Source organism: Rattus norvegicus, chromosome 6 (assembly GCF_036323735.1).
Source record: "Rattus norvegicus strain BN/NHsdMcwi chromosome 6, GRCr8, whole genome shotgun sequence".
NCBI lineage: Eukaryota > Metazoa > Chordata > Mammalia > Rodentia > Muridae > Rattus > Rattus norvegicus.
The window spans coordinates 14,413,709-14,431,704 of NC_086024.1; the positions used below are offsets into that span (position 1 = coordinate 14,413,709).

Sequence of the window (17,996 nt, forward strand, 5' to 3'; positions counted from 1 at the left end):
TCCTGTGTGTGCATGGACACATCCTCTCCCTGGCTCTCCTGTGCTATGCTCCTGTGTGTGCATGGACGCATGCTCTCCCTGGCTCTCCTGTGCTATGTATGCTCCTGTGTGTACATGGACGCACGCTCTCCCTGGCTCTCCTGTGCTATGCTCCTGTGTGTGCATGGACACATGCTCTCCCTGGCTCTCCTGTGCTATGTATGCTCCTGTGTGTGCATGGATGCATGCTCTCCCTGGCTCTCCTGTGCTATGCTTCTGTGTGTGCATGGACACATGCTCTCCCTGGCTCTCCTGTGCTATGCTCCTGTGTGTGCATGGACGCATGCTCTCCCTGGCTCTCCTGTGCTATGCTCCTGTGTGTGCATGGACGCATGCTCTCCCTGGCTCTCCTGTGCTATGTATGCTCCTGTGTGTGCATGGACGCATGCTCTCCCTGGCTCTCCTCTAAACTCTCTGTATGTCTGAAGAGCCAGAAGGTAAAATTTTCCATTCACACCAAAAAGCAAGTCTTCTTCCTAAATTACAGCCTTCCGGGTTTCTGGATTCCATTTTGCTGAGCACACTGAACAAATAAGATGCTATCTCTGTTGATTGTCTTTCTGATTTAGAGTGTTCTCAGCTTTCTGTGCAGGGAGAGGGTACAGGAAGGATAATAGCCGTAGTTGTTGAGAGCAATGACCCATTGAGACAGAGTTGCAGCTGGAGAAAATAAAACATTGAGTCAGACCAGTGCCACAAATGTGGGCATCAGGGCCTCCCAGTGGTCCTCGTGTAAAGTGGCTGTCCCTACAGACGGGACTGTGGAGAGGACTGCTTCTCTCCTGATGGGTTCCATGACTGTTTTGTGCAGCGACTGGAAGATCAGTGTGTCTCATGACAAGTGGACTGGTAATAGCCCTATGTACTCACTGGATGGTTGACCAAGGCACTTGAGCTCCGGGTGGCCTGGACTGTATTTTCCTGCCCACCTTTCCTTTTCTGTCGAGGTGTTGATTGCTCCTTTATCTCAGTCACACGAGGGACTCAAGGCAAACGCTCAGTCAACCCAGCTAAGCAGAGGCCCCTCCTTGATGAGACTCTTGTTGGGCAGAATGCAGATGGGCCGGGGCTTTCCAGTGTGCAATTTCAAACCCTCTCTCTAAGCAAACTGTCAACTAGACTTTGCCCAAGTTAAGTCACACATTTCCAGGGGGAGAAGCAGATGAATTTGAAGGTAGGGGCAGTAGACAGACTTTGAGTATCTCCATGTTACAGTATTTGTATTACATCTCGTTTCTCAACAGTGTTTCCCGTCTTATGACCTCATCCTTTCCTTACACTCATCTGGCTTCTGATCCATGCTGACATCGGTCCTCTCTTCAAGGAGGTTAAAACTCTCCTTGAAAGTTAGGTTCCTTAATTAAGAGCACACTAGTGCAGTGGCCTAACTGCTACCTTGGCTCTTGACATATTAAAATGTATATAGTTCATGGAGAATTTCTGGTTTCTCCATGTTCCTGACTGTCTTGGGGACAGGACATGCTGGCTGGCTGCTGGCTGGCTCCTGACTCTGGTTTTCATGCAAAACTAAACTGAGCAGCTGATCAGAACCTCATGGGGATTGGCGGCCCCCAAATTTCTGCAAGGAAAGGAGGGGAGAGATTTCCAAACATGAAAATGCCTTACTGGCCTGAGGGCCAGCCTGCCTCTGCCCTGGGCACCTTAGTTTCACTTCGTGTTCCCTTCATGGTCTTGGTCTGTGTGGTTCAAATTACCAGAAGTTCCTGCTTTGGAATTTAGCATCAGGTGAAATCCCTGAGTCCATTCTCACATGAATCTATTTAATAAAGACAATGAGTGAAGTTTAGGGTTTAGGGATTTTCTTTTTTTTTTTTTTTTTTTGAGTTGGGGGAGCTCAATTTCTAAAAAGATCCTGGTCTTAAGGAGGTCTGACCGGGGAGGGAAGGAAAGAGGTGACCAGCTGTTAGTACAAATGTTAAGGAAATAATCAGGGCACAGGCAGCCCTGTGGAGGAAGGGAGATGGGGTGAGGTCTCAGTGAAGGAGACCCAAGCTCAAACGTGTTGCTTGTTATGGAGTCAACACTCAATGATCTTAGGGAAGAATGCTGAGCTAGCTGTAGGGGTAAATGCAGGCCCTGGGGAACCCACAAGTCCCATTTACATGTCTTGTCTCCTCTCTCAGCCCTCTGTTGTTTTTCGTTATCTGGAGGCAGAGTGGGTAGTAGCCTGCTTTGTGCTCCCTTTTCAGGGGCCAGTGTCAGTGGACAGAGGTGTGTACACTGGGATGGGCAGGAAAGGCCTGAGACAGGGACCTAGGGTCTTCACCTTTGTGTATCTGGCATATGGCAGAGCCCTGGCCACGGATAATGACAGTAAACAGTCAAATCAGTGGAACTGGAGGACGAGAGAGGCTAACTCTGGCTGACTCTGGCTGCTGTGCAGTTCTGAACCATAGGTAATTGAGAACCTATACATTCTGATTGAATAAATGTGTTTTAAATAGAAAGAATTGATTCCTGAATTCCCACTGAAGAGAAAACACTTGACTTCACCCACATTTGTCCAAAAGCTAGTGAACGTTGGCCACCTTGAAACAGTGTAAGAGTCCAGGCACCGAAAGCCAGCTCTCCCTCTCGTGTCTCAGGGCTGATACGTTCTGCATTTGTGACTTAGTCTGGTGTAGTCACTGAGCAAAGCTAGACTCTGACCTTCCACCCTTTACAGGGAAGCAAGTGAACCAGGTCCCCAGACAGTGCTCACGGTCCCGTCAGTGAGACTGGCTTTAGAGAAGAGAGGGTTTGAGAAACTTTCCTTTCTCAAGACAGGCATGTGTCCTTGGCTTCTTTATCTCTTCCCTCCAAGGACTTTATTGATCTGGGCTTCCGTAGCAGTCAGTGCACAGCGCGTCAGCCCCTAACACAGTTCCTTCTTGGTTACTCTAACGCTTACCCTCTTTCCTCACAGATTTTGATAAGCCTGACTTCAAGAGAAGCATAGTGTGTCTGGCAGATCTGCAGGTCGGGACAATTCTTACAGGCAAAGTGGAGAATGCCACTCTGTTTGGGGTTTTTGTAGATATAGGTGTGGGGAAGGCGGGGCTGATCCCCATCCGATTCATAACAGAAGCAAAGCTATCCAAGACAAAGAAGAGAAGGAGCCTGGGCCTGGGCCCTGGAGAAAAAGTGGAGGTGAAAGTCCTCAGTGTTGACATTCCCCGATCCAGGATTTCACTTGACCTCCTCCGGGTGTTGTGAGTGCCCCAATGAACGCCAAACACCAATGTCTTCCCTCATTTCTACAGCCTGACAAGGACAAGCCAGAGCTCATGAAACCTAGAGAATAGATGGAAGGGACTCCTGGGTAGAAGTGTTTATCACACTATCCTGACTTCCCACGAAAAGAGCCATGGACGTCCTCACGTGACGCCCTACAGCAGCAGTTTCTGTCTTTGTAATTTCTCGTTGACCACACTCTAAGCGGGTGACTGCACATCCTCCTGCTGCCGTCTGCTGCCGCAGACCTGGTAGGTTGTCTTTTATTTGAAGTGTGTGGTGTTGATTGACATATTAAGACTAGTACTCTTTAATCCTGCCATTTTGTTGAGGTATTATTAGCCCTTTTACTCACAATTCATAATTTTGTAATAATCTTTATTTTCCCTTAGCAAACCAAGTAAAAATATACTAGTAAAAGATTATCATGTGTTTATGACCATCAATTGAATCATTTCGATGTGTTCCTCAGAACATATGTATCAACCTGTACAATAAATGACTGGCTGGTGACTTCGGTGTGCTGTGTTCATTGAGTGAATGCTAGAAGCCACACTGAATTAAAGATGTGATTTGTGGAACTGTGCCTCAGGGAAGACAGAAGATGCTGGACATCTCAAGAATGACTTTAATTGACGTAATGTATCACAGAGGCCATCATCTAAGAAGGACCGAGAACAGTGAAGGTAGTGACTCTGACTCTCACATAACAGTTCAGGGTCAGGTGAGGTGAGCAGAGTCCACACTGACCACTACTGCTATGATGACTCACTCAGTAAAGTGTTTGTGTGAGCACGGACCTGACAGTCTCCATGGGTGATGTGCGGAGGGAGGACACTAAAGTATGGCCAGTCCTATTTCTTTAACTTGCGCAATTCCTTAATTTGTAAGGAAGCAACCATTACCTTTGAAGACTTTTCAGTGCTGCTGCCCTTTGTCCTCAGGATGCCCGATTTGGGATCATATAATCCCTCAGTGGGAGTTGTTAGGAAGTAATGTACTCATGGTACACACTAGTGCTGCCTGGTGTTTATTACAAAACACTTGGCCCTTCTAACTAGTGCTCTGCCATATGCCAGATACACAAAGGTGAAGACCCTAGGTCCCTGTCTCAGGCCTTTCCTGCCCATCCCAGTGTACACACCTCTGTCCACTGACACTGGCCCCTGAAAAGGGAGCACAAAGCAGGCTACTACCACTCTGCCTCCAGATAACGAAAAACAACAGAGGACTGAGAGAGGAGACAAGACATGTAAATGGGACTTGTGGGTTCCCCAGGGCCTGCATTTACCCCTACAGCTAGCTCAGCATTCTTCCCTAAGATCATTGAGTGTTGACTCCATAACAAGCAACACATTCAAGCTTTGGTTGCCTGTTTCATTCCTGTGTCTTTTTTTGCTTTTTACTGGTTTTTACCTGACAAGGAGTGCCAATGTTTTTAGCTGGCCTTCTTACTCCTTGCCAAGGCTCTCTGGTTCCTAGTGTGCAGATGAAAGCTACGTGACATCCCAGGCAGGACTCTCCCAGGCATGCTCCTCCTCCCGGGCACGTTGGATGAAGCTCTGTGCCCTTGACAGCTAAACCTTTGTGAGCAGGAGGAGGTCAGTGTGTCCTTTGCCCTTTTTATCTAACGAGAGGAACTCTGCATAGCCCAGCCTGGGGAAAGAAGAGCCATATCTCTGTCATCACTGCAGCTCTTACTGATGTGGGTTTAAGAGTTGGAGTTGGCTTTGAGGCAGTGGCTTTTTGTAGAGCTGGAAATAGTATAATGGCTAGACAGTGAAATGGAGCCAAGGGTTTCTATGTATTTCTAGAGAAAAGAAATAACGTGTATAAATGAAGAGAAATTTGATGCAGAGGACAGGAAAGTTTCTAAATAATGTTCTCGATTGAATGGACTCAGTTGGAATCCAGTTCACTGTGGGGAGTTTAAGGTATGGATGCAGTGACAACTGGATTGTCACTTGTACCCATTGGAAGAGGGAGCTTTCTCCAGTAGGGTGACACTGGGTATATCAACCACTCTGGGACAGGCCTCATGGTCAGGAGGAGTTGACCAACATAAAACAAAGAATGGACTCCACAAGAGTTGTTGTTGTTTGTTTTTGTGCGTGAGCTTGTGGTTACAGTTCGGTAGTGTACGGGGAAGGAGGTTGACATGGTCTTATTTTGTTTTCTTGACTGAGGGGGTGGCTGTTATACTGAGTTTTTGTTTGATATTTGAGAAAGAACTTAAAGTTGTGAGGATGAAGAGAACAATATCATCAAAATATATTTAAAATTTAAACAATAAAATAGAAAATAAAAAAGTGTTTAAAATAAGAATGCAGGAGTTCAGCCATATTAGTAGGAGAGGAGACAGGGTATATGAGGAGCACAGAGGTAGGAATCCATGTGAGGAGACAGGGTACATGAGCACAGAGGTAAGAGCTCGTGTGAGGAGATAGGGTACATAAGGAGCACCACGGAGGTAGGAGCTCATGTGAAAACGTACAGAAGGTCTCTGAATGTCTTCTGTTTTTCTGGTTGAAATAAGGAAGAAGGATGAGGGAAATAAGAAAGGGAAAGACAAGAAAAGGATGAGATAGAGTGAAAAGTGCTCAGACATGGAGGAGAGACGGTCAGCCCATGCTCAGACATGGAGGGAGGACAGTTGGCTTCACAGTTAGTCAGATTCACCAGCCAGATCATCCATGGGGGTGCAGGATCAGGTCAGGAGGAGGGGCGTCTGCTTGGATTTGAAAATAAGTACACACTAGAGAGAAGGGCAGGAACTTAAAGGCTTGCAGATAAAGAAACTACTAACTGAAATTTAGACTCAGTAAAAAGAAACGTGGGAACCCAAGGGGAAGCAGAGGACAGGGGAAACTGCAGGCTGAAGGAGTGCAGGTAGAGCCAAGGAATGTTGGGTGTGGATAAAGGACGTAGCAGTGAGGGATAAGAGCAGCCGCGTTCGGGTGCATAACCTTCAAAGCCTGGAGTCATCACTTTTGGTGATGATGCAGTGAGAGAGATGGCAACCTAGCACGGACAGATAGAAGACGAGAAGGTGACCACTAGAAGTCAGGAGCCGAGAGTTTGAACGCTTTGTGGATAAAGATCTTGTCTTTGTGGTTGCAATGGATATACTGGCATAAAATACGGTGACAGACCGTTGGAGGCTGAAGAGGCTGTCTAGTGGTTAAGAACTCTTGCTGATCCTCCAGGAAACCCAAGTTCAGTTTCCAGCACCCTGCAAATCCAGTGCCAAAGGTTCCTCTTCTGGCCCACGTGAGCACATGGGACATCCACCCACACAAATACAGATACACACAAACAGAAATTAAAGATGTAAGAAAAAGCATGGTAGAGGAGCCACAAAAATCATGATTCTGCATTTGGAAGCAAGCAACAATGGTTCCAGGCTGCTGTCATAAGGAACTTGGAGTGTAGGATTGTCATCTACTGAGATGCATAACTGTGAGGCACAGTAAGGAGTCCATTTAGGACAGGGAAGTCCTAAATGTTCGGTAGAGTATATCCAAGGGGACGTGCTGGGTCAGTTCTATCTTGGTTTCTTTCTCTGTTGCTATGATAAAAATACTCCAATAAAAGCGCCTTAAGGGAGAAAGGACCTATTGAACTCACATCCAGGTTAGAGTCCATCATGGCATGGCCAAAAAGCTACAGTGATGGGAAGTGGAGAAAACTGCTCACATTGTATCTAGTCAGTAGAGAGTCTGCATGCATGCTAGCTCAACTCCCTGTGGTTCATATTGTCCAGGACTCAGACCCAGGGGAGGGTGCTGCCTATAATGGAAGACCCGCATCCTTTCACATAGTTAAGAACATGTTACAGACCTGTCTGTAGGCCAGCCCAAGCTAGACAGTCCCACGTACTCTTCCCAGGTAATTCTAGATTGGTTCAAGTGAACAATTAAAACTGACCATCAGAGACAGTTAACTATTCTAGAGACCAGGGGAGAACTCTGGAAAGCCTGTAACCAGCTACAGCCATGAAGAGACCACTAAAGTGAGTGAGCATAAAACAACAACAGAAGCTCCAAGAAACCCACGCCAGACAACCCTAACTTCTCCATGAGACTAGAATTTATTTCCTGCTAAGAGAAGGAAGGCTAACTGAAGGGAAGAAGAAAGTGACTAATGAAGATGGTCTGGCCAGTTAGTACAGGCAGAATCCAGCCACTGAAGAGCTTCTAGGAAAGGTAGAGGAGTGCCAGGTCGGGTGCCAGCACCACCACCAGACTGTCTTGTCCTCGCTCTCTCCTGCTTGGAGTGGTGGCCGTGCTGGATGTGAGGCAGTGGTGAGAGCTCTGTGGAAAGTGCTGAATTTATCCTGGCCTTGTAGGTGACCCAGAGTAGCCCTGCACTGCCTCCTTTGGACTGCGCACCATGTAAGAAAGAATAAATTATTTATTTAAACTGGGAATAAAGTGCATTTCCTACTGCATGCCACAGCTCCTAGCCGTATCCTTTTCATGAAGAAAATCGCCCCACATATAGTCGGTGTTCAATAAAAGTCAATGAATGAATGAACATCTAATGAAACTATACAATCAATTAGACAATACAGAGGCATATAGATAACCATTCATTATAATACACTGTAAAATGTCAAATATTCAACAAGCGATCTAAGAGATGAAAAGTTATAAAACTTTACTACTGAATTTAAAAAGAAAGCAGCTATTTCAAGGTTTGCTAGGCTCCTGAGAGATAAGCACTGCAGTGTGAAAGGATCAGCTCTGGGCTAAAGAGACAGCTCGGTGATTAAGAATACTCAAGAGCTGCCCTGTCCGAGGACCAGGGCTCTAAGTCCTGCACACAAATAGTGACACACGACCTTCAGTAACTCTAGCTCCGGAGTCTGATGGTTTCTTCCAGCCTTTGTAGGTAATGGACGCACAGGGTATACAGATATACATGCAGACAAAGCACCCATACACATAAATATTTTTTAAATTAGAAACACCAGTGCTTCAAAAATAGCACCTACACAAAAGCAGCCTCTTAGACACATTTGCCAAAATTCCAAACAGCTTTTTTCTGTTGGTTACTTGTTTAAAGTTATTTTGAAAATTACATGAAAAGCAAAGTAATTCTTTAAAGGAATAAAGCTGGAAGCTTGGAGGAAAATATATAATATTAAAGTATATTGTATACTGTCAATAGGACAAAACGGCAACCAACAGATTGGGGAAAAATCTTTACCAATCCTACGTCTGATATAGGGCTAATATCCAATATATACAAAGAACTCAAGAAGTTAGACTCCAGAGAACAAAATAACTCTATTAAAAAGTGGGGAACAGAACTAAACAGAGTATTCTCAACTGAGGAATATCAAATGGCTGAGAAGCACCTAAAGAAATGTTCAGTATCCTTAGTCATCAGGGAAATGCAAATCAAAACAACCCTGAGATTCCACCTCACAACATTCAGAATGGCTAAGATCAAGTACTAGGTGATAGCAGATACTGGTAAGGGATGTGGAGAAAGAGGAACACTCCTCCATTGTTGGTGGAATTGCAAGCTGGTACAACCACTCTGGAAATCAGTCTGGAGGCTCCTCAGAAAATGGACATAGTACTATCTGAGGACCCAGCTATACCACTCCTGGGCATATACCCAAAAGATGTTCCAACATACAACAAAGACACATGCTCCACTATGTTTGTAGCAGCCTTATTTGTAATAGCCAGAAGCTGGAAAGAACCCAGATGTCCCTCAACAGAGGAATGGATACAGAAAATGTGGTACATTTACACAATGGAGTACTACTCAGCTATTAAAAACAATGACTTCATGACATTCACAGGCAAATGGATGGAACTAGAAAATATCATCCTGAGTGAGGTAACCCAGTCACAAAAGCACACACATGGTATGCACTCATTGATAAGTGGATATTAGGCAAAGAGCTTGGAATACCCAAGATACAACTCCCAGCCCACATGAAGCTCAAGAGGAAGGAAGACCAAAGAGTTGATGCTTCAGTCCTACTTAGAAGGGGGAACAAAATAATCAAGGGAAGTAGACGGTAGGAGGGACCTAGTAGGAAGAGAGGAGGGAGAGAGGAAAAGAGGGGCAGAATCAGGTATGGGAGGAGATGAGGAGACATACAGAGGGTCGGGACAGTGAACAGAGCTGTGTAGCAATGGGGGATGGGAACTGGGGGTAGCAACCAGAAAGTCCCAGATACCAGGAAAGCAAGAGTCTCCCGGTACCCCATGGCGGTGACATTAGCTCAAATACCTCACAAAAGGGAGGGAGAACCTGTTGAGGCCATATCCAGAGGTTAAATATGGCCCCCTGGTTGAGGGATGGGGCCACCCACCCATCTCCCAAATTTTAACCCAGAATGGCTCCTGTCTAAAGGAAATACAGAGACAAAGAGTGGAGCAGTGTCTGAAGGAAAGGTCATCCAGAGACTGCCTCACCTTGGGACCCATCCCACAAGCAGACACCAAACCCAGACACTATTGCTGATGCCAAGAAGTGCTTGCTGACAGGAGCCTGATACAGCTGTCTCCTGAGAGGCTCTGCCAGAGCCTGACAAATACAGAGGCAGATGCTCACAGCCAACCATCGGACTGATCACAGGGACCTCAATGGAGGAGTTGGGGAAGGACTGAAGGAGCTGAAGGGACTTTATCTGGCATCAGTGGGAGGGGAGGCCCTTGGTCCTGTGAAGGCTTGATGCCCCAGTGTAGAGGAATGCAAGAGTGGTGAAGTGGGGGAGGGGGAGGGGATAGGGGGCTTGTGAAGGGGAATCCAGGAAAGGGGATAACATTTGAAATGTAAATAAATAAAATATCCAATTTTTTTTTAAAAAAAAAGTATCTTGTAAAGCTGCTTCCATTTAAACTGTGGGGCTGGACAAACAGGACAAACAAAATAAATCAACCTAATGTTAATGAAGTCTCTGTGTTAACAAGTGGTATTTTGAGTTGGGATAAAATTATACTGTCATATAACCCATAAAATAAACTCCAGATGGATATACATGAATAAAATTACTTTTAAAGGCTACAAGCAAATAGAGAAAGGCTTGGAGAAATTTTTGAATACTTACGTGGAATACAAAAAAAAATAAGAAAGCATAGATCTATGAACGTAAAAATTCTAGTCAGAAGGGCATTCCCCGGGTATCCCCGGGCAGCTGTGATGGGGCCCCGTGCCAGGTGCTGGGAGCCACGGATGAAGAAGAAACCACGGAGTTTGTCAGCAGTCCTGTGGGTCATCCAGAGAAGCATCGGGTCCAACGTCATGAGCATTCGTGAAGAATACTGGTGTCATCTCGTTGTGCTGGAAAGCTTAATAGAGTACTTAATAGAGTACTTGGTTAATAGAGTACTCGGGTTGGGGCTGGAAGGTCTGCATTTCTAACTCTGACCCCAGAGTTAACACTTGTGTTAGCACTGGAAATGGCTAGAAGGAACAGGATGGGAAAACCAGAAGTAAATTTAGTCTCTTCACCTTGGCCTCCTGCCAGTCAGTCATCATTATGAGTTGGGTTTTATTAACAGATTGGAGAACTCCTGGATGACTGGGCTCCTTGCCAACGCTGTCTGTCTCACAGGAAGAAAGATGGGATTTCTTCTCGCTCGTCTTACAGCGCGAGGATGGTTCACACGGGCAGGTTTAGGTGCAGGGATGTGCAGACTCTGCTCCTAACAGCACTGACTACCTCTTAGAAGTTAAGAATCACCCCCAGAAAAGATGTGCTTCTCTTGCCCTGAGAACCGTGACACCCACCCTTGAGATATCTTAGAAACATCTCATACTGAAGTAAAGGAAACCATTCATCTAAATGCCACGGGGCCATGCCAGCAAGCTTCTCACAGCGGAATGCTCATCCAGCAGGCCAGCTCCCAGCAGGATAGCCTAAAGTTGAAGAGACAATGGCAGCTAAGAGGTGGGGTAATGTGCATGTTCGATGGCTCTCTGTTGTTGGAGATCCAAAATTCGAGAAGCCTGTTTCATCCAAGCAATTAGGCAGAGAACAATTCTGGAATTATTGCATTACCTCACAAAATATCCGAGTAATACGTGTGAGCCTGGTGCTTACTAAACGCTGTCACCATGGACAAAACTGTCCACCCTTACAGCGAGGAGGGAAACTGACTGCAAAGCAGCCTGTGTTTGGATGGCTCTGCGACCCGGTGGCTGTCTCCTTGGATCACCTGGCACGCATGGCCTGGTTCAGTTCTCTCAGGAATGAGGAAGGTGGCACCAGAGAAAACAGTGTTCTCGGATCCTTTGCTTTGTACTGACAAGGGATTCAGGAAACAGAAGACAAAATGCCCATTTGTCCAAGTGTGTATGATTTGGTCCTTTAATAACTCAAACGACTGGATTCTTAGGTGAACTGTCATTTTATCTGACACATACCTGCAATTCTTGGGGGCCATTTTATCATAATCTTATGACCCTTTTTTCCTGAATAAAAGACACACACACACACACACACACACACACACACACACACACACTGCTATAAAATATACAAATAATGAGATTGAAACATCCACAGTGTGAAAAAGGTAGCCACTTTTATAGTTCATAGACTTCCCAGACCGTGTGTGTTCCCATGAAGACTTTTGATAAATTGGAGTCCTAACTGGTGTTTTACTAAACTGGGGTTACTTCTATACTGGTCTGCCTTTTCTCTATAAAATGTATAGTATGAATGACGTTTTCATATCAACACCTACATATCTGCTTTATCATGGGTCCTGGCTGGAATCTAAGCTGCCCCTGGCAGAATAGTTGTTTGAGCACCTGTTCTCCTAAATGGTGGCACTGTTTTAGAAGGCTGGGGGACCTTAGTCGGTGGGACCTATGCGGCAGAACTGGTCCTTTAGAAAAGAGCTTGTGTAGGTTTAATCTGTCCCTGGTTCCGGTCTTGTGCTGTCTGTACTTCCTGGTTGCTGTAATGTGGTCCTCAAGGTGATGGGATGGAACCCAAATCCTTAACCAAAATGAAGAACAAACTGAAGACTCCTGCCTCTTCTCTCCATAACTGTACTGACAGCAGCGAGAAAGGCAGTCTCTGGGCACAGTTGCCAGAGCACTGCCACACGGACCGAAAGTAGCCTTCTGCTGAGTGTGAGCGTAGATAGAAATCCAGGGCTACGGACAAGGGTCGTTCTGCGACTCGGCTTTGCGTGCCCACCACTGCGTGCTGATGAAGGGTTAAGATGTGAAACTGGATGTGTTGTTTATCTGGGGTTGTGACATTTAAAAAGGGAGTCACACGTGGAAGGAATCTTTGAGGAGTAAATGTGATCCTGCTCCCATGTGACTCACTAGTCTCGTTACTGTGACCGAGTCCCTGACAAAAAGCTTGAGTGGGTAAGGATTTATTTCAGAATCATACTTTAAAAGTGGGTACAGTCCTTCACGGTGGCAAAGGCAGGAATATGAGGCGGCTGGTCGCGCGCCTGAGAGCAATGCGTGCTGGTGCCCAGCCTTCTCTTTCTCTCCTTATTCTTTCTGGAAGCTCAGCCCATGAGACAGTACTGCCTATGTCCAAACTGGGTGTCCCCTGCTCAGTTACATCTCTCTGAAGATACCCTCACAGAAACAGGCAAGAGCGTGTCTCTGAGGTGATCTCAAGTGCAGTCCAGACGACAAGAAGATCACCTATCATTCTTCCAGTTGTGGCATCTTCTTAGAGCCTCTCCTTTACCCTGGGACAACCACATTCATTCCCAACCTGTCCATCAGACCCCAGGAACCACCTTACCCAAATGAGATCCTCTCTGAAAAGATTCACTGGCCTCCTAAGGCTGCATAAATCAAGCTAACCATTGTAGGCCCTCCTCATGGCGCAAAATCAGCCTGCACTTCCTGTCCATCCATGACTCAACAGCGTTTAATGGCTCCCTCTGCCTTCTCCCTGCTGGTTGTGACCTTGGATGTCTACCACTATTGATGCTAATGCAGACGCCTTGGCCCTCTTAGCGGGGTCTCCTCTGGCTTTGACCTGCGTTCTCCGTCTTCTCGCTTTGGTTCTCCCAGATGTGTTCCCCTCCGGCTTTCTCTTAGCTCACTTTCTGCAGAAAATGGAGCACACAGAAATCTCATATGCTCAGGTTGTTTTGAGGGCTATAATCTGAGGGGAGGAAGAGAAGATTGAAGAGCTCAGGAAATGGAGAAACCAAACCTAAAGAGCCGTTAGCTAAGCTGCTCACAGTTGTGGAGGAAAACTTGGCCGGGACTTCAGCGCTTGCCTGGCTGCACGCTGGCTCCCATAGATCTCTAGGCTTTACTTCCTGGTCTCTACTGTCGGCAAGCGAGATGGGTTACCTGGGGCTAGAGCACTGTGCCAGAAACACTTTGGATCCCTTTGGCAATGGTTGTGATGGAGGCCATGCTTAGGTAGGGTCCTTGTTCTCAGTCTTCATGCCCTGCTAAGTGACCAGAGTTCCACTCAGGCTTCTCATGAAGCAACTAGAGAGGAGAGTGCTGGGGGTGATGAGGGGTCCACATGGATCTGGGGAGCCCCATAAACTACCAGGACAAACATTAGAACTGGTCGGCTGGAGAGACAGCTCAGTGGTTAAGAGCACCGACTGTTCTTCCAGAGGTCCTGAGTTCAATTCCCAGCAACCACATGGTGGCTCCAAAACCATCTGTAATGGGATCCAATGCCCTCTTCTGGTGTGTCTGAAGACAGATACAGTGTACTCACATATGTAAAATAAATAAAGAAATCTTTTTTAAAAATGTTTGGTCTCCCCCTTGCACACTTAGTTTTTGTGTATTAGGATGCCTCACGAGGACAGTTTCCCCGTCCTCCCTGATCCCCACTCTGTACTTGTGGCCCTCAACTGCAACCCATTTTCCTGGCCCTAGGTTGTCCAGCCCCAGACCCCGCCCATCTTCATTCCCTCGGTTCCTTTAGTCCCACCCCGCCCACTGAGGGCTCCCAGCAGCTGCTGCACATCTATGAAGGGAAATGAGAAACTCAGAGCAGTAGGGAGATGGCTTTGGCTCAGAGAGAGTTTGGCTCCTGTGTGATTGACACTGGAAGCTGTTGTAGCTGAAAATGGCTGTGAGTCAAGGGCCAAGAAAACTAAAGCTGACCAATGGCCCTTAACCCACATCTCTCGGAGAGGAAAGCGCTCCATGTCCTGGTCCATCCCCAAGATAAAAACATCAAAACCCCTAGGAGAGGATATGCAAAACTAGACTGTGTATGTCTGATTTGACAAAGGGTTATTTAAAAATAAATTGCTCGAAGCAAAGCACAGAGCAGGAGAGGTCCTTTGAGCTTTGGCCAACCCTTCATTACTGCTGGGCCCAGCAAACGGGGCCAGGACCAAAGAAAACAGTCTGCAGCCATGCTTCACCTCAGAAACTGTACCCTGTGCTTTCGCTTTCGGTTAACAGGCCCACCGAGATCAAATACAACCGGCCCTCCACCCATTTAAAAGGTGCGTACAAGCCAATCTTGCATGGTGGCTCACGCCGTTACTCTTGTCATCGGGAAGCTGAGGTAGGGGAGTTTGAGTTCAAAGCCAGCCTGGACTACGCAGCAAGACCCTGCCTGAAAAGACAATATGACAAGATAATCATGGAGGGCGCAAGTGACAGGCTTTACGCATTCTCAGACCTCTGCAGCTGATGCTACACCAAAGTCCCTAGACTTTTCACCACCCAGCAATCTCGCCCCTGTTAGCAGAAACTCTACACCTCAATGGCAGCCTCAGGGCTAGGCAGTGACCAATCCACTTGCCACCTCCGAGGCCTTTTGTGATTGGTTTGGCTTGTTGTCGGGGTTATCTGGGAGAAGCACACTGCTGAATAATCTACACTATACATGTATACCACGCTGACCCAGTCTGTCCACGAGCATCGCGTTGTTCTACTCTGGGGCTGTTAGTACCTATTCTCTCATAAACCTGTATGTGTGTAATTTTCATGTAGCTTCCCTTCCAGGTGTGTCTCCTGGTATACGCCAGCACATATAATTAGTGAGGTGGATAGTTTATTATTTTATTTTATTTTGTTAAAAAGCGTTTCACTATGTTATCCTGGCTAGCCTGGAACTCATTATGGAATAGACCAGATTGGGCTTGAATGGCAGAGATCTGTCCTCCTCTGCCTTCCAGGTGCTGGGAGTAAAGGTGAGTGCCACACAGCCCGGCACACCTACGGCCACCAACACTGCAGCAGTTGGTACAGGTCACGTTTCCCACACCTTCCTCAGCACTCATTCCCACTCGCGCTTAGTTGGAGTCACGCCAGTGTTTTGACACTGTGATTTTAACTTACGTCTGTTTCCCAGACGATGTCATCCATGTTCTTGTGCGCTTTCTGCTTTGACAATGTCTAGACTGCGGCCGCATTGTCCTTAGGACAGCCGTCTACACTGTAGGCTTCTTTGTGTGTTCTGTAGAGATTTCTTTTCATACACACGGCTTTTTCTAACTGTCCCGTGGTTCTTGGCCTCACCCTTGCACTTCTGTGAGGGTTTCTGAGGCTTAGTTTTCGAGTGTCATTTCCTTAAGCCCCACCACCACGGTTACTTTGGGCTTTTGGTGTTGCTTTTAATGAACTAGGGCCGAGTCCCAGATCCCACAGATTTATGACCTGATTATTCTTATCTGGATTTTAATTATTTTAATCCAGGTGTGGTGATGCTAAACCCACAAAGCCCATGCTCAGGAGGTGGAGGCAGTGGGATTACCAAATTAAAAGAACGCTCAAGCATTCAAACCCTGTCTCAAAAAATGTTTAGTATCTTTAGCTCGGACAGGTTCCTAGCTAGTCCTCAAACATGGTGTCTGTTTATGGAATGAGACAGAGGCCTAAACTGGTCCTTTGGCGTGTCAGTATCCAGTTGTCTGGTTGTCCCAGCACTATCTTTTGCAGAGAAAAAGGACATGTCTTTCACATTTGTTTTATCACTGTCAATAATCAGTGGCCGTGGTGGTGGTGGGGCTCTATAGACCGTTCTAACCCACGTATCTTTATGTTACTACCGTGCACTCCTTTTTTAATTAAAACTTTCTATACCATATATTTTAATCATATTTTCTCTTCTCTCCCCCGACTCCTGTAGATCCTCCCCACCCAACTTTATGTTCTTCCTCTTGCTCTCAAAACAAAAACAAGAAACAAAAAAACTCCATGAAATCAAAGAAATAAAAATCTATGTAAACAGGCAAAAGGCCAGTAAGTCAAAATGATGCCAAAAAGAAACAAAGATTCTGTAAAGATCCCAGAGTCCGTTTTCTGTTGGCTAACGGCTCCCGAGCTGGACTGCGATCGATCGATCGATCAATGCTTCCGTATCTCCAGCTGAGAAAGTGAAGGTCAGTAGCGCCCACTCCCAAGGGCTGTAGGATTAGAGCAAATTTTGAATTTTGGAGGTGTGAGTCCTCTTTGTTCCTAATTCTCAGGAATATCTCAGTTACTTTGGGGACCCTTGCATTTTCTTATGAGCTAGAAAGTGAACTTGTAAATTTCTCCATCAAGGTCTGCTGAGGACTTAGTAGGATTCTGTTGTCAGTGCTGACCAACTGCAGTGTTGTCATGGTAACGATGTTAAGATTTCCAATCACAAACATGAGCTGTCTTTCCATTTACTCATTTTTAAAGTTCTTCCACACCTGTTTTGTTGTTTGTAGAAGATAAGTTTTCTATCTTTGTTACCCTTTTTCCTGTTTTGTTCACTTGGACGCAATTACAAATGGCTTTGTTTCCTTTATTTATTTCTGTACACTCACTGCGAGTGTGTAAAATATAATTGGCTTTTTATTATTATGATTGGCTTTTTATTATTGTCTTGATTGTATATTGCAACCTTGCTAAACTCATTGATTTGTAGTGGGTTCCCTGGTACTTATGTATAAGACGATGCCTTTAATGACTAGAAATAGTCCTTCTTTCCCATTAATTTTGAGAGGAGCCAGTTGCTCACTCTCTCTAGAGCTTCAGTACAATTGAGAAAAAATTGACAGTGGCTGTTCTTGCCCTGTTTAGAGTCTTAGAAAATATTAGGGTTTTTCAATATTATGTGTGATACTAGCTATAGAGGTTTTGTGTGTGTGTGCACGTGCACGTGTATATGTGAGTGCGTATGTGTGTGTACACCCTTTATGATATTTAAGGTCTCTCTATTTCTGATCCTTTATAAAGGATTTTGAATTTTGGCAATTCTTTCCCTTCATTTCGAGACTGATAACACAGGTTCTGATCTCTAGTTTTCTAATACGAAATTTACATTGATTAATTTTCAAATACTAGCTCAACCTTAACTCCACTGCTCATGGCATATGTTACTTGTCGAATTGTGCCCTTAAAAGCACACCTACAGCTCTGCTCACCAGCACCTCAGAATATGATGACCTCAATGGCAAATAAGGTCGTGCTCATAAGATTATTTAAAACGCGGACCCATTAGAGTAAAGTGGCTCCAATTCTAGCACCACTTCCATTATTATAAAAGGAGAGGGTTTTTTCCCACCGACAGACCTGGGGAGAAAGTTGTTCAAATACTGATATTCGGTGGGCTTGTAGCATAGAACCATGTTACAAGAGAGTTCTAAAATAGATCTGTGATACATTCATTGCAGACACTGAGCTTCCAGAACTGATACCCGTTTCTGATATGTTACTGCAATCCTGGGAAACTTATATGATATATGATCCTTTTTATATATTGTTGCTTTTGGCTGGCTCAGAGCTTGCTGGGGATTTTAAAGCTG

At 45.7% G+C, this 17,996-nt stretch overlaps 1 protein-coding gene across 4 annotated transcripts in view; it reads left to right on the forward strand.

The window, feature by feature from the left end:
- The window catches only part of Srbd1 (S1 RNA binding domain 1), a 190,944-nt gene extending 187,158 nt beyond the window's left edge, over positions 1 to 3,786 (forward strand). For all 4 annotated transcript variants that reach the window (XM_039113056.2, NM_001399769.1, XM_006239708.4 and 1 more), the window contains one exon: positions 2,966 to 3,786. In XM_039113056.2, the coding sequence (XP_038968984.1) occupies positions 2,966 to 3,255 (290 nt within the window). In that variant the 3' untranslated portion in view covers positions 3,256 to 3,786. The remainder of the gene's footprint in view (positions 1 to 2,965) is intronic.
- Positions 3,787 to 17,996: the final 14,210 nt, after the last annotated feature.